Source organism: Dermacentor silvarum, chromosome 2 (assembly GCF_013339745.2).
Source record: "Dermacentor silvarum isolate Dsil-2018 chromosome 2, BIME_Dsil_1.4, whole genome shotgun sequence".
Lineage (NCBI taxonomy): Eukaryota > Metazoa > Arthropoda > Arachnida > Ixodida > Ixodidae > Dermacentor > Dermacentor silvarum.
In genome coordinates this window covers 193796577-193818814 of record NC_051155.1, presented here as the reverse complement: position 1 = coordinate 193818814, position 22238 = coordinate 193796577, and the positions used below count along the sequence as shown (strand labels likewise).

At 45.1% G+C, this 22238-nt stretch overlaps 2 protein-coding genes across 3 annotated transcripts in view; one reads left to right on the top strand and one right to left on the bottom strand.

Annotated features, from left to right (window-relative positions):
• Window positions 1–282: 282 nt before the first annotated feature.
• Window positions 283–1420, bottom strand: LOC119442373 (immediate early response 3-interacting protein 1-like). Its single transcript, XM_037707228.2, has 3 exons — window positions 1220–1420; window positions 1031–1126; window positions 283–444 (listed from the first exon to the last, which is right to left on the bottom strand). Exons 1-3 carry the CDS (start codon window positions 1308–1310, stop codon window positions 389–391), a joined length of 243 nt encoding a protein of 80 aa, XP_037563156.1. The 5' UTR covers window positions 1311–1420; the 3' UTR covers window positions 283–388.
• Window positions 1421–1607: 187 nt separating this feature from the next.
• Window positions 1608–22238, top strand: part of LOC119442372 (CDK-activating kinase assembly factor MAT1-like) — a 34694-nt gene continuing 14063 nt past the window's right edge. Inside the window, exons 1-4 of one of the 2 annotated variants that reach the window (XM_037707226.2) lie at window positions 1608–1736; window positions 5489–5668; window positions 7471–7544; window positions 18050–18220. In XM_037707226.2, coding sequence (XP_037563154.1) covers window positions 5503–5668; window positions 7471–7544; window positions 18050–18220 — 411 coding nt within the window. In that variant the 5' untranslated portion in view covers window positions 1608–1736; window positions 5489–5502. Of the gene's footprint in view, window positions 1737–5462; window positions 5669–7470; window positions 7545–18049; window positions 18221–22238 lie in introns of both variants that reach the window. The other variant, XM_037707227.2, reaches the window with a different exon arrangement.

Below are 22238 nucleotides of genomic sequence, written 5' to 3'. Positions count from 1 at the left end.
AGCTTGGAACAAAGCAGTCCCTAATTGTTTCTGCTAAGAAAGTGCAACCCATACAACCCTTGCCAAGAATGGTCACCACTGCATTTGAGACCACTTGCCAATACACTGGCACTGAGCCTTTAGTCAGCTTTAGCTCACACTAATTTGCACTTGTTTCCAGTTCCTTTTAATATTACCTTGAATCTACCGGTTGCTGCGATAATGTTCCACAAAAGACCTAGATCTAATCAAACGGGAGCAAAGAAAAACATAATGTCTAGGCATACAATAAAATTGCTTCCATAAGGTATAGGAAAATAGCCAGAAATTTTATTTACCTGACAAGCACACAAGTACAACAAATTATATTTGCACGAAAGGAAGGTGTAACACCAATCAAAGCCATTAGTCACCCAAAGATTAGCTTGAAAATTATGATCAAGCTGTTGATGAAGACCAGGGGTACTGAAAAAGAAAATGTATTGCATATTCTGCTTCAGTTTGGAGCTTGTAAACGGGCTGTACACTCAAGAAACACATGAAACAAAAATACATAACTATACTTAGCAATAACTTTGCCTATAGGTTTAATTGCAGGCACCACAATACAATAAGCGTTTATGTTCTAATCTGAAACACTCGCACAAAACAGCCGCAAGAATCGTGATAATGGTGTTTGAGTAATATCAAGTGCAACTTTATTTAACCCCCCCCCCCCCCCCCCATACATATGGCGGTGAAGTTACACAGAAACAGCTAGAGAAAAGACGCCGCGAAGAGAAACGTTGCTTCTTGTCACTCTCCGGATAATCAATGCCTAACCTGGGCAGTACCTTAAACGACGATACGTAAACCGGTATGTCAACTTCTGCCGAGCGGGGTTCAACATCTTCCTGCTAACAGATGTGCGTATTTTTATTATCACAACAAAGTGGCATAATGTTTTGCAATCTTAGAGTGTCAATTACCTTACAGTGGGATCAAAACACGGCTTTTACGCGCACGATACGTGAGCACGATACGAGATGGCCAGAGTAGTGAAGTTACTTACTCCTCATAACCGTCCGCACAGAATGAATCAAATTAATTATCTGCGACTTAGCACCAGGCTCGAACCCATGTGCGGCTTGCTCTCGGCCCCAGTTTACTGGAACAAAAGAAAATTAGCTCATAAACAACACAGCTTTGATGCCCTACAGCTGACCAACAACAGGGCCGATTGTAAAGTAAAATATCTTACTCTTTTCCAGAAATCGCTTCTCGTGCAGCACGGCAATGGCATTGATACATAACAGCGCTGCTTCAAACAAGTTGTACAGGGTGATCGCCATGAGGTAGCCTGACTGGAAGGCAGAAAACAAGATCTCAATTTGACAGAATTTTGCTCACACCTCCATCATGCATGGACGAACAGCGACACGCATAACTGCCCGTGAAAACGCACGTGGCGACACACAGCACCGGCAATGAAAAGTATTCACTGGGGTACTTATATAACAACGCCGTGTACAAAACCGAACATAAAATGCTTTGAATGTTGCGTGAGAAGCTTATATTTGTTTTAGAGTTTAATTTACAATGAAATACAGTATTCAACAACAAGTTGGTTCTTGTTCAAGGCCAGTCCCGTTGCTCCTTCTCCGAATATTCAACCAACGTCATCGACATCACGTAAATGGTGTCCGAGTCCGAGTTTCCCGCAATTTCCATGGCAAGTTCTATGTCATCGTTCGGTGTATAAACTGCTCCTAAACTGGGTAAATACATCTTGTTAGCTTATGGCCGTTCAGTAGTATTGGGCAGCGGCTCTTGTTAAATTCACATGTCTGTGACTTCGTCTAGTGAGTTTTCTGCCGACGATCTTGATGCATGAGCGCCAAGCGGTAAATGGAAACTTTGCGAGCCTTCATTAAACGTTTATTATGTAACTGCGTGCTTTGAACGAAATTATATAATCGCGGATTGTGCAGTGGTAATTAGTAACAAGTTCTGCGGCGAATCGCCTTAGAAGCGCCACGAGATTTATCGTTAAGTTTCGTTCAGATCCCTTAAATGTATGCACGTATGCACATTGTACATAAGTAGCCTTGAAATGAAATACCAAATGTGCCAACAAGGTCACGGTGAGCCTTCAATTCAGATAAAAGGAATGGGGTCACAATTGTGTCCAACGGAAGGCACATTCGAGTTAGCCGAAACTTACCATCCCTACCATTACGCACAAGTTGCATTATGTATGGTTCCCTATCCCGAGATGCTGAAAATGTCACACATCCTAAACCAAGTTTCTGCTTGAGAACAACATCCGTGCATTAACGCTCCCGTTGGCGCCTATATAAATCGATCAGTTTGATCGACAGTTTTTCTACGCGTTGTTGAACATTTATGTTGCAATTATTCTACTAGCAATATCAAGCACCGTCTGAAATTACGACTAATAACTTTTTCTCAGATTTGACAATTTTTGACAGATTGGAAAGTCTGAAAAAATAAAACTTCAACTGGAGGTATCATCGATATTACTCTCTGGGAATCAATAAAGAGATTCAAAATTTGCGCTTCGGTCGATTCGGCAAGATCATTTGTATGTGACAGCAGCCGCAAAGACACAGAAGCTTCTCTCGGGTTGTCATTTTTTTGATCAGACGTATAGGCTGCTTAACGATGTCTCAAACATTGGTAGACGCTAGTGAGTGTGTGTTATTTTGATAATTGTGTTTGAGTAATATCATGGCAACTTTTTTAAAGACGATAGTCTTTCTTGGGGAACTTAAACGCTGAAAATTTGGTCTGTCTGTCTGTCTGTCTGTCTGTTTGTCTGTCTGTCACCCGATTCAGCCACCTGGCCAAAGTTGGACCACTTGCTTACCGCCCACACTACTTAAACTGGTATGGCTGTTCATACTTGTGAACGTTATCGATCACAAAGTAAATATTACGCATATCTGAGGCGCAACATCACTAGGTAAGTATTAGGAGGTGTGTTCCTTTAATAGAAAATACATAGATACGTAACTCTAAAGACCCTAGCTTCTTAAGCTGCGCTGAAAATGCCATGCTATGCGTGCCGACGAACGACGTTCCCCGACTGCGCGCCGACGAGCGCCCTCTGCCATGGAGGAAGGAAACCCTCTGCACAAGCTCATGTTTCCCGATGTATTGCCAGATGGCGTCCATGTCTCACGCAGCGCCTCCTCAATTTTATCAATGCCAGCCAGATGCGGCCGATTCAACATAAAGGAAGCACTGTCTGAGGCAGGGCAAAACATAAATGGCCGCTTGATGAAATAATGCGGTAAAATGAAATCTGTTCAAAGAAACCTTCATGCCAGGACGGAAATGGTACGAGAACAGCATCACGGGTGGCCGCGGATCAGACCAGCACTCATGTAGTACGGCCGGCAGAAGACTATCCTCTTTCGACGACATTTGCAGCGAAGCACGCAGATACGCGGCAAATTTTTTTTACGCCTTCCCCCCCTCCCCCCCTCATGGGTTTCTTTTATTCATCAGCACTTTGATAGCATATGTACATGTTATTACGATCAATCCTTCCCGTCGTGTGGGGTTTTCACTCACGCAAGAGCTTGCAATCAATTATAGACCGACCTTCGACCAAAGCTTAACTAACTCTCTAATCTCTTACATTTTGAACACTGCCTGTACAAGTGCTCGTATTCATTACTGTACAATATTGTGCAACACTTCACATTACTGTACAACACTGTACAGGAACCGAACAAAGCATGTGGAGGCTCCATCGCCAGTTGAATGTGTACTAGACCACCTTGCTTGCTCAGAAAAACTGATTGAACTTAATAATCAAGTATGGGGAGGCTTCTGCATGCTCCCATACTTTACAACCATTGTGTCGCGAGCCTAAAGAGCGTAGTCAAAAATAAACCAGGTGCCTGCTACAATGAGTAAAAACAAATGCTTCCTGTACAATAGGAACTTGCAAATTTCCACATTTGCAAAGCTACTGCTTTCCCGCATAGCATGGGTGTCACTATGGCTAGTATTGACGTCAACTGATCATCATTTCTTCTTTTTTTTTTGCGTGAGCTGATTTACAAAAGTTGGGAATTAGTTACCAAGGGCATATTTTGTATATTTAAATTTGTTTTGCTCTCAGTACTTATACTAAAATAGCAAATTACATTGGAACCCGGATATATCGAATCTAAAGAGGATGAAAAAGCCCTATATATAAGTAATTCAATATATAAAATAAAAATTTTATGAAAAGATTTTCAGGGGGATTTTACTGCTGTTCGTTATACACAGCAATTCATTATATGTGTGTTTGATATATCAGAGTTTGACTATTACTTTCATTTGTGTTTATTGAGGTGCTTATTTATTATTAGTATAGCAATTATTACTGCTATACATCCATTCAAAACAGTGATCAAGCTATAATTTTATGTATCTCAGTGTATGTTGCGACTACTACATCCTGAAATAAAATGTTAAAACATAAAAGCACTTAAAATGAGCACATTTATAGCAGTAAAGAAAGAGTTAAGCTCAGAGCCATGCCTCTGTACAAGCATAAAAAAATGGAAGCAACTATTGGCAAGTCGTTTTGTTTTATAAAGGCTGTGCTTGCTAGTAAGCAAGCACCATTTGGTCTGCTGAAGGTTCAACTGCGGGCTATTGCACATTGCGCTACAATGCATGCTGAATGTGATTGTGGTTACTGTATTGCAGCTTTGCTTCAGCATTATGTTCCATTATCCTGCCATTAACGTTCGTGCTTTTGTATCATATTGTCACGGTGTAGTGACAGGGAAGAGGCAGAAAGGAAAATGACCCGATGACAAACAGCAAACGTTTTTTTGAGCAAACTTGTGCCCTCAAGACTTACTGGTGGTGATAGCAGTAAGCACTTTCATTGGTAGCTGTCATGCTGTCTCCTATTTATAAAGGTGTCATCACATGTTTTAGGTTATCTTGAGGTAACTGCTCATGTTTGAAAATGTGCTACAGTAATCTGCCCTCTTGTGTACAGTCTGATAAGATGGGCCCGTCTTCATGTGGCTACAGCATTTGAAATGCACGGATACACCCTGATATTGCACACGGTGCCACAGTGCATGCTGAATTGCATAACGACCTAAAAGTGACACTATTACTTACCACTTTTAGTTGCATCTCAGCCTCATTAATGTGGCACTCATTATATGTTTTCCGCAATTACTTATAGTTCCTGTGTTCATGATTGCACTATTTAAAGAAAAAGAAAAAAAAAAGCAATCTAGTATGTTTTTTTGGGCCACTAACTAAACTGCTGATAATTGTGCAAGCTCAGAGCTGCAGTAAAATACCTGGGCAGAATTCCTTTTTGAGATGTATTATGTGGAGAAGGAGTGATACTCTTTAATTATTTCATCCATGCTCTGCAAATTTTCGGAAAAGTGAGACACCAAATCTATAGCATTTCAACTGATTCACTGTGTCCTAACTTCTTCAACTTCCAGTGCTTCATTGACCTTGTTTGGAACAGTTTCACTTGCAGCCATGGATGAACTGGCTTGCCCACGATGCCGGACGACAAAGTATCGCAACCCCTCATTGCGGCTTATGGTGAATGTCTGCGGCCATGCCCTTTGTGACAACTGCGTTGAACTTCTCTTTGTTAAGGGTTCAGGGGCCTGCCCGCAGTGTAATGTGCCTTTGAGAAGAGGTCAGTGTTTAACTTTCACATTTACCATTTTTGCTGTTGTGCTGCATAACTATAAAAAAAAAATCCCTATACCAATTTTATTTTAATAATTTTGGCACTGAGCTGTACATTCCTGGGGTTACATAATTGTGAAATAATGTGCAAATACCAAGATTTGATAAGCATAATGTAGATGTAGTCTACTTACCTTTTGTATGAGCTTTAAGTGGTGCATTGTCATCACCATCTTAATCAAAAGCTCGTTCCGTCGCTATCTTGTAATGCAAATGGCATTGTCGCTGATGGTAAGCTGCTGACAATGCCTTGAACACATTTTCGGTTTCGTATGTAACTAACACGCTGGCAATTTTTGGGCCAATTTTTTTTGAACGAGGTATGTGTTGGAAACTTGTAAATAATAGTTACACATTGTGAGGTGCCATTTTCACATGAAAATATTTTGACGGCAAGCTGAAAATTCGATTTCAGCGGGAGATAAATTGCCTTCATTGCATTCACTGTCCCTTAGCACTGCCTAGACGGAGGCTGCAGTAATAATGGTCATGGTTAAGGTCATCATTGAGATCATGCACATGTGTGCTGACTAGTCAAATTCAAATTACCCAACTAGGACCCATTTCAGGATTGCAGTAACAAAATGTTTCGCCCATAAAGATGTATGGGCACTGGCTTGAACCTTCGTTTGGGATCTAATTGACTGAAAAATCAAAATAACTAGAGTCAAATTAAATAAGTCTACTGTGCTTGATTTGAATTCAAGAATAGTCATTGTTCTTCTGGTCTTATCCAGAAATACCTCATGCTCTCTACTGCCCTAAGGTGAAGCTTGTCTGTGTAAGAAAAAGTGACTGCAGGAGTTTGTTAACAAATGTCAATATATCTTCACCTTCTCTCACAGTATGTATTTGGAATTGAAAGTGAATTGTTTCATCTTCTGACAGTATGTAAGTAATTGGTATGGCAGACAGGAACAGTGCAAATTGTGCACCTAAATGACGGTTCCTCAAAGTTCAATTTAATCGGAAAATTCATGTGTAGAGCTTCATTTTCCAAACGATAGATGGTGACATACTGATGTATTGTTGTTAGATAATTGCACACAAGTGTCAAAATGCAGCCTTTTCTGGCTAAGTGTGTCATGCTGATTTAAGACATCAGAATAGTCAAGTTGTGAAATTGCAAAATGCATCCAGAAGAAAATATGCAGGTTCTCTATGGCATTTCTGGAGTGCTAATTTACTGGTGTTAAATGAAGTCAGTTATGAATTCACTGCCAGTAAACATGTTGCATACTGTGTATTGGCTTGGCGTTTGTTCGGAAAACAACAGCTACAGTTTACAACTCGTGTCTTTCTTTTCTTTTTTTATTCACTGTTACAGTGGACATCTCTTAATAGGACGTCTTGTAATTCAGGCTTTACTTTCAGTTGCATTGTGTTCGTAAGTTATAAATAATTCCCTTCCTTCATGATTTTGTAATTTTATTCTAACTTGGGTGATTTCAGCCACTCTTCATATTTTGCCAGGTGTAAATTAATGGAAGTGTTACGGTTAAACCAATGCATAATGCATAAACAGCTCGCCAGAAGCTGCACATTATTTAATGGAAGTGAACTGCATTAGTTCACTCCAAGGATGTACAGGATAGCTTTTTTGTTGGCTGTTTTATTTGTGTGTATGTGTGTGTGTGTGTGTGGTTGTGTACCCACTGACACAGCATACCAGGACAACCATTTAAAGCTCATACTTATTTTGTCTGCAACCAAAATACATTAATAAATTACTACTTGAACAATTTGCAGGCAATTTTCGGCTGCAAATTTTTGAAGATTCAAAAGTAGAGAAGGAGGTGGACATACGACGTAAGATACTCAAGGTACGCTGCTTTGTTTCTACTCTAGATGTTATTTTCCCAGATGATAAAGAACTGTATTTACTCAAGTCAAAGCTGGCATTTTCTCTTTAAATGCATCAAATATTAAACTCAATAACTGGCCTAGATATGTGATCTGACGGAAAAGATCTAGGGCTGCTGTTCCAAGATCCAATAAGTTGCTTGGAGCCACTTGGTGTACCAGTCAACAAGCATTTTTAAATGACACAGAGACAGTGTGCCACTTAGCTAAGTGGCTAGAGCGCACTGCTACTGGTAGCATCAACCACATGGGACAGCATTCCTGTTAAACTGGTCGCATGACCTTTTTTGGAAATGCTAAAATTCAATATTGCTGGTTAGAACCAAGTACAATGGGTTATAAGTAGAAAAAGAAAAAAAAGTTATGGCTGACCCCTCTTTCATAGGAATTGGTAGAACACGAAAGTGAAATGTGTCTTCACAGAAGCTGTTGCATGTTTGCTTCATCAGCGCCTCTTCTATTTAAAAAAAAGAAAGAAAAAAAAATAGAGGAGGCGCTGGCTTCATGAACTCACAGTCCACTGCAGCGAAAGGCGCACGATTTGTGGGACGACGACCGTGTTGCATGTTTGCTTCGCTTGCAGCGTCCTGTTGGGGAGCGCGTTGAAATGTGCCAGGTGTCTCAACGTACTGACTTGCCCACGGGAAATTGATAAGGGCGTTCTAAGGTGTGTGTCTTTGCATGCATTCGTGGCGTAATGGTTTCAATGTCGGGCTTTTGTACTAGAGATCCTGGGTTTGAATCCTGCCGTCGGACACTTTTAATAATGTTTCTTTTATTGTCACACAGTACTTAGTTGAAAATGATGAGTTTACAAAGTCACGAAGCCAAACGTATACACTTGGTTCTTTATTCTATGACAACACAGCATTGGAGCCTCTGCTGCTCTGTGGCTACCGAAGCGCTCCCTGTCGGCGCTCGTTAGTGTCACAATGCAGTACTTCACCTCGCCGCTCCTAGATGATGGCGCTGGAGCCGATGTCACATTCACATCCATCGCATGAAATCAGTCGCGAAACCCGGCATAAAACACTTTCCTGTTAAAAAGTGACAAGAATTTGACTATTGTCAATTCAGAACCTGGCGATGTGCATTTAAAGCAACAGTGAGCATTTAATGTATCATGCAGTCATGCAGAGGATTTGTGACTAGCATCACATGGGAGAGAAAAAAGTGTTCATTTTGGTATTGCTGACATTTTAATTGTTTTTAGCTAAGCAAGAGGTTGTGGTTTCAGTTCACGCTATGAATTCCTCATTCCGCGGGGGCAGAATGCAAATACACTGATGTACGCACACTTCGGGTGCACGTTAAAAACCCCAGGTGGTCAAAATTATAAATGGAGCTTTCCACTATGGCATTCTTGATAGCCCACTCTGCAACTTCAGAACGTTAAGCCTCACAGTCTTTAATTTGTTTTCATTTATAGATTTTTTTTTTTTGAGTGACTCACCTTTGACAAAATTCATCCCTCTATCACTGCTTTTTAATTCCCTCCCCATCAGTTTCTTACTCCAGAATAGAGGCCAGTCTAGATTTGAATATGATACTCGTCAGTGAATTTTGCCAAGATTGCAAAGAATTTGTCATTGTGCTGTTATAAAATTTAACAAGAAAACAAAAACCAGTAGGGCGGGCTTCTTGAAGGGTCCTCCACTAGGTTTGGGCATTGCAAACTGACAGCCACGGGACATGGAGTACCTTTTGGCTATGCTACCTGCAAACTATTACAGCTTAAACAGCTCAAAAATCAAACGACAGTCTGCATGCCCTTCTCAGGATGTCCACTGTAACCGCCAGCAGACACGATGTCACAGGTACAGTGGAATCTCGATGATACGATCACGGCTAATACGAATTTCCGGATGATACGAATTTTTCTGTGGTCCCGGCCGAGCCCCATTACTTTGCAACGTACTAGAGAACGGTTGTTACGAGTCGATTTCCGGCCCGCGTTGGTTGATACGAATAAACGCCGCCCCACCGACAGCCGCGAAAGAAAACAGCTCGCAGTCACGCGCTTTCTCCCTTTCTCCTTTGGCGCGGAGGTGTGGACGCGGTGCCAGCACGCGTTCCTCCTCGCACTCCGGACCGCTTCTGTCTAGCCCGCTGAGCGCAAGCATCACCTCCGCGGGGCCCCCTCGCCCCTTTGCCAAGACTGCCGCTCTTCTGAAATGCTGCAGCACCTACTCTGTGAGTGCCCTGCCTTCTCGACGGCACACGCCACCCTCGCCCGCATCTACCGTGCGCACGGCTTGCCCTGTTCGACAACAGAAGAAATCTTGCACCCCTCGGGCTGCACGTCAAGTCACACGAAGCTCTTCCGTGCGCTACTGAGCTTCGCTGACGACACCGGCCTGACTGATCGAGTGTAAATCTTGACCCGCCCCCTTTGCACGCCTCCGGCGCTCCGGGTCCTGCTGCTGCTGCGCTTGCGATCTCTCTCTCCTCTCTTCTAACTCTCAACCCCCATCCCCCCTGTGCAACGCGGTTGAGGGGTTCTCTATTGAGAGACAGTTATCGCGTTGCACTTAACCCAACTTTTCACCCCTTTCCACAACAATCTCCATGCGCCGGACAGCGCGGAGGCCGCGTCTGGGCGCGGAGTTTGAAGCGGTGGCGCTTTTATGCTTTTCCCCACGCAGGCATGGGGAAGCGCGGCCGCCGCAGCGAGCGCAGATTCGTGCGGTCTATCGCTTGAATGGAAACTGAGTGGCGTAAGCGCAGCGCATACAACGGTCAGAGCCGTGCTGTGTGGAGATCGCTTTCAAGATACGGTGTGCGCGGCAACACCGACAGCCGGCACAGGCGCAAAGCACAAGAACGCATTTGTTGGCAGAGTAAAAGCCGCCCTCCCTCCCCCGCTGCCTTCCCACTTTGCTCCTTTCGCGTGGGAGATTGCGTCGCCAGTTACCCTTGCCCCCGGTTGCAAGATACGCATTTGGTGCCGCAGCACAGCGTCGCCCCCCCCCTTCCCCTCCCTCCCATACTCCCACGGCCTTTCGCGTGATGGTAGTCGCATTTGCTCTTCGCTGTGCGTTCGCTCTCCGCGAAGGTGCGTGTCCCCCGCTCGCTTTCACTCGCACATACGGCGCGCGGCGACGATTTTATCACCCTTGGACTCATGCTCCACGTCTCATGCTCCTCCTCCGCATCACCCTCGTTGATCTCCTCTCCCATCGGTGGGCGCACCTCATTGAGAAGCGTGCTCGCTACCGCCCTTGTCGTCGAGATTTTCCCGCGGCTGCCCTGTAAGCGGTTTGCGTATACATGGAGTTCTATGGGAGGGTAAACGGGAGTCGGAAAAGGCCGCGTTGTAGCCAGTTCTGCACTATAAACAGTTACGTTATAAGTGGTCTATACTGTAAATGCTTTTTACGTATGTGGGCCTGAGTGAGTTCAACTCTGACTCTTTTTTTAGCTAGTTTTAATTGTGTTTCGATGATACGAATTTTGGCTAATACGAATATTTTTCGTGACCCTGTGAGATTCGTATCATCGAGATTCCACTGTAGTTGTCTGCATTGCACTCAATCCCAAATAGTGCACAAATAGCCAGCAGCAATCCAAACTCTGGGATTCCCGTGAAATGCAGAGCACTCAAAACCGGCACCCAAAATGTGCTGCATCGCAGAAAAAAATCACAGCATATCCACGGGGTGAATGATGATGAGTGGGCGAAGCTCCGGAGGGAATCATCGGATCTGCCGCTTAAGGGGACGCTAGCACAAACGCGTTAGAAGCGTGCAGTACTCTCTAGTAAGGGGGAGCGGCCAGAGCGTCTTACGCAGCCATTTACACATGCCGGAACGTGCACCGTGTTTGCCGACGCCATCACATGACTGCTGAGAGAGTATACCCCCTGTATTCATAAACGCTCCTCGACTTGAACTTGACTTGCCACCGCTTTGGGCAGCACGTTCGAAACGCGTTGAAGGTAAGGCAGAGAGGCCACAGCGTCTTACACCAGCTTCTTACACGGGCCGTAATGCGCTAGCACAAACACGTTTGAAACGTGGCCTTTCATTAATGTTGGGTATTTATTGCCATCGTGGTGCGTGTGTCCATGTCCGCTTCGTGGCGTAGTGGGCTAACGCCGCGCGCTCGGAAGCGAGGGGTCCCTGGTTCGATTCCGTGCTACGGACACAACTTCGGAATTTTTTTTCTCATTTTTCTCAGACTGGTTACACACTACTGGTTACACACTACTACTACGACGACGGGGACGGAACGGGTGCCGCTATAAGGAGCTTCGCCCCTAAAAGAAGGAAGAGAAAATAAATTTGGTGGTGATTCCGGCATAAACATTGTGCGGGCCCTCGGCTCCAACATGGGAGAAATCAGTGGAGCAGTATTGTCATATACGCTGCTTGAGAAAATGGAAGAGAAGCATATTAATGTAATAGCACTTTTTGTCTACTTCAGGCATTTTGAGCCTATCTGTCTGTCTATCTATCTATCTGTCTATCTAGCTAGCCTACAATTCGTTACATTAGGGTCGTTACATTATGGACATTCCAGCTATGTCATCTGACTCATCACGCCATCGTTGCCATAACGTGATGGTGATGCCGTTGTGTTAGTTCTGTTATTGTCACTCCTGCTTTGCCATCCGACTCTCGTCACGCCATCGCTGTCATTGCATCGTCGTGCTGTCGTCATGTACCATTGTGCTCTTTCCGTCATACACATTCTAGCTTCGTCATCAAACTCTCGTCATGCTGTCGTCACGCCATTGTCGGCATGCTACTGTCATGCTCGTGGTAGGGGTGCCGTCGTGGTCATACCGTTACCGTCATTCCAGCTTCGTCATTTCATTCTTGTGTCGTCGTTAACTTAGGTCAATGCAGACCTGATCTTTCGTCTCCTTTTATGCCAACACAGTGGCCAAGTTGTCTAATAACTTGCGCCACTGGGTATGTGCTCATGGTCGTGATGCCACCGTAGTCATTGCATTTTCGTAATTCCAGCTTTGTCATCAGACTCTCATTACGCCATATCATCATCATCAGCCTATATTTACGTCCACTGCAGGACGACGGCCTCTCCCTGCGATCTCCAATTACCCCTGTCTTGCGCTGATTTGCGCCTGCAAATTTCCTAACTTCATCACCCCACCTAATTTTCTGCCGTCCTCGACTATTGACCCTTTTCGCGGAGCAGTTTGTTTTAGACAAACGAGATGGCGCTCACAGCGGCGCGCCATACGTCTCCTCAGCGACCGCACACGAATACGAAACCATTACCGCTTCTACCTTGCTTCTGTGCGATCAGCTGTTGGAAAAGCAACTGAGTTTTCGCTAACACATTATGCTCCAATCATGCTAGATTGAATCATGTGGATTGAACACGTGTGCAGTAATTAGCTGCAAAAATAGTGACTGGCATGTTAAGGAATCTGTGTGGCCAAGTTCGCAGACCGCTGCTGCAACTGTCCAAACGTGTTACCGGCACTCCGAGATGTACGGCTTTCCTTGAGGATACAGAAATTTGCTCATCCGCCAGCTTTGTATCGCTGACCATCAAAGAAAGGGCATCATCTCCAGAACGTCAGCAAGAGTGAGTACCACTCGGTAAACAATGACAAAGGGAGTAGCGCCGCTTCCTGTCATAGTAAGTTTTGCGCACGTTATCTATACACATCTGTCCCAAAGGGCAGGAAAATAGGCGCACACTTGAATATATGCGCACTCTATACGCACAATAAATGACGTACTACACCGATAGTGCACAAATGGTCGAAGCTGAATTTTTCGTGACGGTCCACAAGAGTAAGCGAGTTACTAGCTGCAATATATATTTGCTACAAGGTATTACAACGTACAAAACAGCTACGTTTCAAGCCTCATAATCATAACTGGTTTTGGCACGTAAAACCCCAGAAAGAAGAACGTTTCAAGCCTTGTGCATAGCAAGAACGAATATATCGGAACTGAGCACACCCGCGAGCGATTAGGCAGAAAATAATCAGATAGTGGCTGCACCGAGGAAATTCACTGAGTCAGAAACTGACAAGCCACTGCTTCAAAATATTTGCCGAGTAAAGAACAAAGAGCAAAACATACTAATCCTGACTGAATTCACGAGTGGAATGTTTGGATAGCTTGGAATACATATTTAGCCCCGCTTTTAGAACAAGCACCATATACACTGCTTGCACCCTTTGGACATAGCTTAATCAGCTCCGAAAGCGCTTTTGCATGTTCTCTGAAGCTGTGATCAAAGCTTCGTGTCGTCCACCTAGTCACCGTCTAGGGTATCTCCGAAAACAGAGGTTTTCTAAGCCGCGCCGGCGTCATACACTTCCATTGTAAACAAGGAGGCAACGGAAGCAGTTGAGGCAAGCAATGGACGTGTCACAACGTGATCAAACATGGCAACTCCCACGGGATCGCCGCGAAAAGGGTCAATATATAGCCGTCGTCATACATTAGTTGTCATAATGTCATCGTGATGTGGTTGTGGTTGTTGCATTGTCGTTGCTCCAGCTTCGTCATGCGACTCTCGTCATGCCATCGTCAGACGCCATCATTGTGAACTCATCGCCATCATACAGTCGTCGTTGTTTTATCACTTTCATTCTAACTTCGTCATCCGACTCTCATCATGCAGTCATCATCACAGTTTGGCCATTCTCATCAATTCAGAAAGATCAAACCATTGTCGTCATGCCGTTCCCTTGACATCATTCCGTCTTGGTCATTCTATCTTAATCATGTTGTCATTTAATCGTGATTATGTCGCCATTGCCATGCCATTGTCATTGTATCATTGTCAAACAGTCGCTCTCATGCACGCATTATCGTACTGTTGTCATCATTATGTTGTGGCTGTGCAATCGTCATTCCAGCTTTATCATCTGATTGTCATCATACTATCATCACGTCATTGTCGTCATACTGGTCGTCATTCCATTGCTTTCATGCTGGCATCGTCACGCTGTCCTCGTTATAACATTTTTCATCATTACTAGATTGTCATCTTGTCGCACGCCATCAATGTAATTCCGTCTTCATCTTTCCATCATTGGCACTTCGTCGTCTTAAAGCCGTCATCACGCCATCCTGCTCATTGTCAAATTTGGCAAGTGAGTGCCACAACAATGTTGACTGATACCGGAGACAATGTGTATCGTATATAGCCGAAGCAAGGAAAGTATTTCATTGACCACAACAGGTATTAAATGAACGTGACTTTAGCAATATGGTAGGTCGATATATCACTTGAATGCTATTCGCATTACTGTCTACAGTAATCACGAGATGGGTACTGCCGTTATTTTAGGCTTTAATTTGTTTTGGCTTTTCTACTGTTTAGCCATATTTTATCTACTCACCATATATGGCACCAGAGTCATAAAATTGCAATAATACTATAACTGTATTTTGCATACACAGTCGTACTTTGCATTACAGTGAAAGCTCGATGATACGAATCTCACGGGGTCACAAAAAATATTCGTATTAGCCGAAATTCGTATCATCGAAACAATTAAAACTACAGTCGAATCTCGATAATTCGAACTCGAAGGGGCCCGAAAATTTGTTCGAATTAAAAGGACGTATTTTTGAAGTATTCGAGCACCATAGCACGATGCACGAACGGTGCGAGTCGTGAAATATCGCGTCGAGCAAGCGCATAGCAAGCGCGGGCCACGAAACTGCCCAGGCCGGCTAACGGTCGCTTCCCGATAGCGGCTGAAAACGAAGCTTCAGATAGCGGGCGGCGCCGGCACACGGGTGCGCGCGGAGACCGTCGAAGGTGAGGGAGGAGGGCGGCAGGGAAGCGGATTCGGCCGCGTCAACTCCGCCGCTTCTGTGGCTCCCCTCGCCCTCCCTCCCTCCCTCTCAACTCCCTCGTAGCTTTCTCACCTTCGACTCCGTGCGCACATCTCCGTGCGCGCCCGCCGCCGTGCTGGCGCCAGCTTATTTTAGCCGCCCCCTGAAGTTTCGTTTTCTGCCGTTATCGGGAAGCGAGTGTTTGCGGGCGTGGCAGTTTCGTTGGCCCGACTGTGCCTCCGCCGCTGCTTCCCTCTGCGCTGCTGCCGCAGCGTGCATGGTCAACATGTGACTAGAAAATAGAGGAGAAGGGTTCACTGCCATTTTATCCGCGTGGCTGAGACGTCGGCACTAGTGTGTGCTAGAATACGGTTGTCTAGAACACTCTAGTCGGCACATACACGCTTGTTCTGGCGCGATGCAGAAACGGCGACCTTGCAATTTGAGAGAGGGGGAAATTTCTGCCGCGGGTTCTTTTTTTTTTTTTTTTTTTCCCCCGTTCCTTCGCGCGCGGCATTGAGGGGTCTCTCCTGAGCTTTTGCTCTACGGCGGTGTCGGAGTAATGCTGGTCGGAGGCGCCGCCGCATGATTTGGCGCGCTGCTAAGAGCATTGTCGGTGCGCGGTATGTTCGAAATAAGCGTGTTCGAATTAACGAGATTCGACTATAGCTAAATTAAAGAGTCAGAGGTGAACTCACTCAGGCACATGTACGTAAAAAGCATTTATTTCTTGAAGAAAAAGTCTGTAATGTCCTTCTATCTCGGTAGACAATCCTATCTCGGTAGACATAGCTCGCTGCGACTAGGTAAAATGGCGCAAACACAAAGAACGCGGCCCGAAGTACAGCAGCCACTCTGTCCGATGGGCGGCCGCCGAAAAGGAGGAAAAGTACAAAAGCGCTCAAACTCTTCGCGCCCAGTCGCGGAGTCCGCGCTGTCCGGCGCCGCGTCCGCGCCTCCGCACCAAAAGAGAACGGGAGAAAGCGCGTGACTGCGCGCTGTTCTCTTTCGCGGCCGTCGGTGGGGGCGGCGTTTATTCGTATCAACCGACGCAGGCCGGAAATCGATTCGTAACAACCGTTCTCTAGCACGTTGCAATGTATTGGGGCTCGGCCGGGACCACAGAAAAATTCGTATCATCCGGAAATTCGTATTAGCCGTGATCGTATCATCGAGCTTTTACTGTATATAACTGTGCTGCTGTTCGTTTTTCTTTCATCATACGAGTAGTGCCATCATGTTGAGTAGTGTGGAGCATGTGTTCCTTTTGTGACTACTTAGTCACAGCTTCGCAACTTTTGGGGATATTTTCGTCTCCTGTGATCCAAGTTTGCTAGTTTTTGACAATTTTAGATCATTTCTTGGCTACATTTTGTGAGCTCAGGACCTGGAAATCTGGCAATGTATCTTCCTAACTACTATGGTACACTACAGTGTAGACGTGCAGCTACATCACATTCCTTGCTCTCACCGTGAATGGATAAATACCGTAAATGGATGACCTGAAAAAAAAAAAATACAAAAAGCAAGACCGCTATGCACAGGCCCCATGGTCCTCGCTCATTTGTTCCAGTGGACGGTACCTGGTGCAGCAACAAAGCTAGTGGAATACTGCTGGCACTATACTTGCAAGGCAAAAAAATTAAACATAAATGTCTGGTCTATTTAATACGATGAGTAACACGAGAACAAAGTGAGAGCTGGAGCCAATGTTTCGACAAGTGGACTTGTCTTCTTCAAGGCGCCTTGAAGAAGACAAGTCCACTTCTCAAAACGTTGGCTCCTGCTCTCACCTTGTTCTCGTATTGCTCATCGTCTTGAATTTCCATCTCCTGCGTTCCTTGTGTTTTCCCTGGTCTATTTAATGTGTTTTGTATACATAAGCTAAATATTAGCCTTTGTATGCATCGTACAATGGTTGCATTCGGGTGTTTCCTAATGCCTTCCCTGTACATTGTAGAATGTGCTACGTTTTTGTCATCTGTATTTTGAAAGTTAGGTCAATGAAAGCATGCTAAATAATTAACATTGAAATACATTCTACCTTTCGTGGTAAATCAGATTGCTTCATTCATACCTGCCATGGTGGCCTAGTAGCCAGGGCATTGCGCTACTAAGCATGAGGTCATGCCATCAAATCCCAGCCACAGCGACCGCATTTTGATGGGGGCGAAATGCAAGAACGCCTATGTACTATGCATTGGGTGCACATTAAAGAACCCCAGGTGTGAACATTAATCTGGAGCCCTCCACTATGATGCACCTCAAAATCATATCGTGGTTTTGGCACGTTAGGCTCCAGAATTTAATTTTGCTTCATTCATTTATACGAGCATCAGTGCTTCCACAAGCTAGCTCTTTATGTAATCTGATGAAAAAAATTGAGTGAGTAAACCTCGTTTGCAACTTACTTTTATCTTGAAGCCAAGCTTATTGTGGTTGAATCATTGATACTGTACTGGCATACTGTACACTAAACAAAGTGTGCTAAAAAAGACATAGCTATTATGTATGTATATTTTTAGTTTTTCCACTGAAACCAGTTGTGTCCAGTGTTTAGCTAAATTCAGTCATTGAGTTCATCATTTACTTACATTGTTGCGTTTTGTCTCATCAAAAGAGGCTAGAATTGTTATCATGACCACTTATGATGGCATTAATATGTGGGACTGTAATTTGGTTTTCAGGACTACAACAAGCGTGAGGAGGACTTTGAGACGCTGCGGGCTTATAATGACTACCTCGAGGAAGTGGAAACCATAATTTACAACCTGGCCAATGAAATTGACGTTGAGGCAACACGACGGAAAGTTGAGCAGTACAAGAGGGAAAATAAGTCCCAAATACAAAAAGGAAAGGTATGCAGTCACTGTTTATATTTTCTGAAACATTCAGCATGCTTTTTTGGGCAGTATTAATGGCTTGTAGATTTTGCTTGTGTGGTGTGGTGCTGGAGAGATCTTATTAGTTTTCTTCATAGTGAATGCTGTGTACAGTGAAACCTCATTACTGTGAACACCATATTAACAAAATTTTCAGATTAACGAATTTTTCAGAAATCCCCTGCTTACTGCTCATAATCTTAATGTAAAAATATTTCAGTACTACGAACTTCAGAATACCGAACTCTTCAGAATAACGATTGTCATTCCGTTTCCGTATCATGTTAACAACACCTTGGTACTATGAATTAACTTTCCAAAATTTGGGGATTCTTAGATTTCTGTCACGGCAGCCGGGACTGTCGGCTAGCAGACGACAAGGTGCAGAAAGCAAACAATACGTTACACGGGTTCGGAAAACCTGAGATGGCGCCTGAGGAGAATAACACGGGATGGGACATTTTTTATTGCGTAGGTGACGACACATCAGGTTGTGCTAGCACATGCTCCACCCAGACTAGTGTTGCCTAGCAACGAAGGGGCGTCTCTTCTTTCTTTCGCCCTTCTTTCTGCACATCCTCTTTCTTATGTGGTCCTTCCTGTGGCTGTACCAGCGACATGCGGGGAGAAATGTAACCTCCATTCTTGTGGGGATGCCACACGGTCGCACTTTCCTGGATGGTGTTGTTTACACATGCTTGCGCTTTGAAATAGCTTAGGTGTCTGCTCTCTAGCGAAACAGTTGCGGTGTCCACGGCAAGGAATGTGGAAAATAAACAAACAAAAAGAAACATTGCACTTTGTACCCGACATAGAGCTTCCTCTTTGTTGGTGCTTTTCTTGCTGTCAGTGTCTCGTTTGCACGCTCCATTCTTATTTACGGTGCTTCAGTGGTGCATGGCAGTGGAATCTGTGGAAACTAGCAACAGTGCTGGCCGAGAGCCAACAGTGATGTTTTCATGGGTAGCTCATATGGTGACAACTGATGGATTGATTGATTGATTGATGGATTGATTGAATTACCTCCTTGCCATTACTTGCAAGCTTTGCGATTATATTTTACGTGCCTTTCACAATGAACTCCTTCTGGCCACTTGGGCTTTACATGCACATTGGCAAAGACTCGTCGGAAGTATGACAAAATCTTGTTAATTCAGCCATCATTTAATTTGAAAATAGGATAATTCAAAATTGCTTTCTGTTCCCGGCAAACATGCTTTTTAATGACCTGGAGATCGAATACTATGTGCAAGCTAGGGGATGAAGTGCTGGAAGGCACCTCGATCCCCACACGCTTGATTTATAACATTCTCCTCTGTCACTGTGCGCCAGCTGTAGTCACAGATAGCAGCACCACCTTTACAACACAGCTTGTACATGAACTCATACAATTCAGTGGCACCGCACACCGAAAAGCTACAGCGTACAACCCGCAAACACATAGCCCAACCGAGTTACTTAACAAGACAGTTGCTGATATGTTGTTCATGTACGTTGCCGACAACCACAAGAACTAGGATGACGTGCTTCCATACATAACTTTCACTAATACTATTGCTTCAGGAAACCACAGGCTTGCTTACTTCATGCTTATACATTTAAACCTCCATATAATGAACTCGGTAAAATCGGCAATTTGCTTCGTTATATTGAAATTTTGTTGTATTGAAATTCGACCCTCTTATGCAAATAAGTACAGTTACTGATACATTTTTCTTACACGAAAAGGGGCCACAGAATTTTCTGAAATATCGGGCAATTGAAGAAAGGAAATTTGAATGAGAAAACAATTCATTTTGATGAATTTGGAAGTCGGCGACGATTGATATGGTTTTGTACCATGTCAACAATATTTTCACATCAGCAGCATAAATTCATCAATTTATGCTGCCGATGTGAAGCTTACATGTGTGTAAGCTGTCGATGCTGCTTATAGCCATGCGTAGCCACGGCAGATACACACGCCAACTTACCCCCACTCCGCCCCCTCACGCGCACTTGATCACGTTACCGCGAGCTCGCTCCCCTCCCCGTCTTTCCCTTTGCTCTCACGAGAAGGTGGCACTTGTGAAGCCACCATCTTTGTTGTCTCACCCTCGCACGCTTTCACTTGCACCTAATGCACACATTGCGTGAGGCACGACAGGGTCTTATTTCACTTGGATTTTTTCGGTGGTTGCTCTTGTTGCAGGGCACACGATGTGAGGTGCGTTTGCAAGCCGCCACTTGTAATTCAATCATTTCACCATCTGCATCCGCGGAAGTTTCCATTTATTGGCTCGGCATTCCTTTGCTGCAGCAGTGAAATTTCATTATATGAAAATCGCATAAGAACACACTTCATTATATTGAGGTTTTAAATGCTGTACAGTTAAACCTGCTTATAATGAACCTCCATGTAACGAATTCCTGGATATAACGAAGTTTTTCTATTCCCCGCCGTTACTCCATAGAAGCACATGTATTTGAGACCTCTACGTAACCAAGTGGCAGCGGGAGACCCCCTCGATATAACGAATTTTCCCCTCCAACAACCTAGAGATTTCGCCCCAAATTTTGTCATTTTCGCGCGAGCAGCAACCGGAAGCACCTTCTCCGCCGCGACGGAATGCGAAGCGAGTGCCCGTGTGCGCGCGTGCGTGTGCGAGGCGGGCCTGCATCCCTCGACCCTTGCCGATCTTGCCACCGCGGACGTGACCTTTCCCCCTCCCTTCATTTAAACCTGATCCTGCAGCTGGCCTAGCCCGCCAAGCCTCTCTCCTTTTCCAGTTGATGTTGCCGACGCGCTGGTACACGCTGTGACACATCACACTCGATGAGCGCGGACACGCGCTGTCACACGCTGGCGGCATGTGGAAGCGCCGCTGGAGAAGTGAGCAAGGTGACCTTCGAGCTGTTGTCTATCGCTTCAGCGCAAACTGAGCGCCGAGAACACACAGCACGCACAAAGCTACAAGCCGCTGACGCACCTACACTGCTAGACTCTGCCCCAACGCAGATCGCTTTCAAGATACGGCCCGCGCGACCGCGCGCCGCTGCGCAGTACGCAGTTGATGCCAGAGTACAGTACAACGCCGCCCCGCTATCCCTCCCCCCTCACTCTCTCGCCGGTGCCTCGAGCGCAACGGAAGAAGGCGCGCTTCCTCCCTGCTTTTCTTGCGCGCGCGAGATTTAGACGCGGTCGCAGGCTCCCCTCACACGTTTTTACTCGCACATACAGCATACGGCGCGCGGCGACTGCTTTATCGTCCTTGGACTTTATGCGGAATGTCTATGAGCCAAAACCAATTTTAGGGCCACAACGCGTCGACACCATCTTTATGTAGCAAATACGGATCTCAAGGGCCATACTTTTGCTGGCGGAAACAGAAAATACGTCATAGTTGTCGCCTCTGACACTTTGGGCGGCCAGTGCCATCGTCAAGCCACCAAGCCATGCGACATGAAAAGTCAAAATGGCCGCTCGGGCCGGCGCGGGGTGGCAGTTCGCAACGTATGATGCGGGAACGGTCCCACAGTTGCGACGCAATAGCGGGGTTACCAATGCATCGGGTTCTATGGGAGCTGTGCCGGGACTGGCCGAAAACGACATAACAGCCGGGAAAACGCAGCCCCCGGAAACGTAACAGCGGGGTTCTACTGTAACACTATACGAAGCTACGACGCCATCGTGACGCTCGCTCTTCGTTTCCGATGCCTTGCCCTTGTGCGAAACGACACGCGTCCTCGCATCCGGTACCTGGTGTGACATTCCAAGGATAAGTGCTTCGGTGAAAACGGAAAACGGATGCGCGTTACAATTGAGGGCGCGTTAGAATTGAGTAAATACGGTAAGCGTTTCTTTTTCGAATTTTTGTGCTGAACCTGCATATAACGAAATCCTCTTTATAACAAAGTTTTTCGGGAATTCGTCAATTTCGTTATATCCAGGTTTAACTGTATTTACTTGCATAATGAACGCACTTTTTTTTGCAGAACATATGCTCAAAGTTGC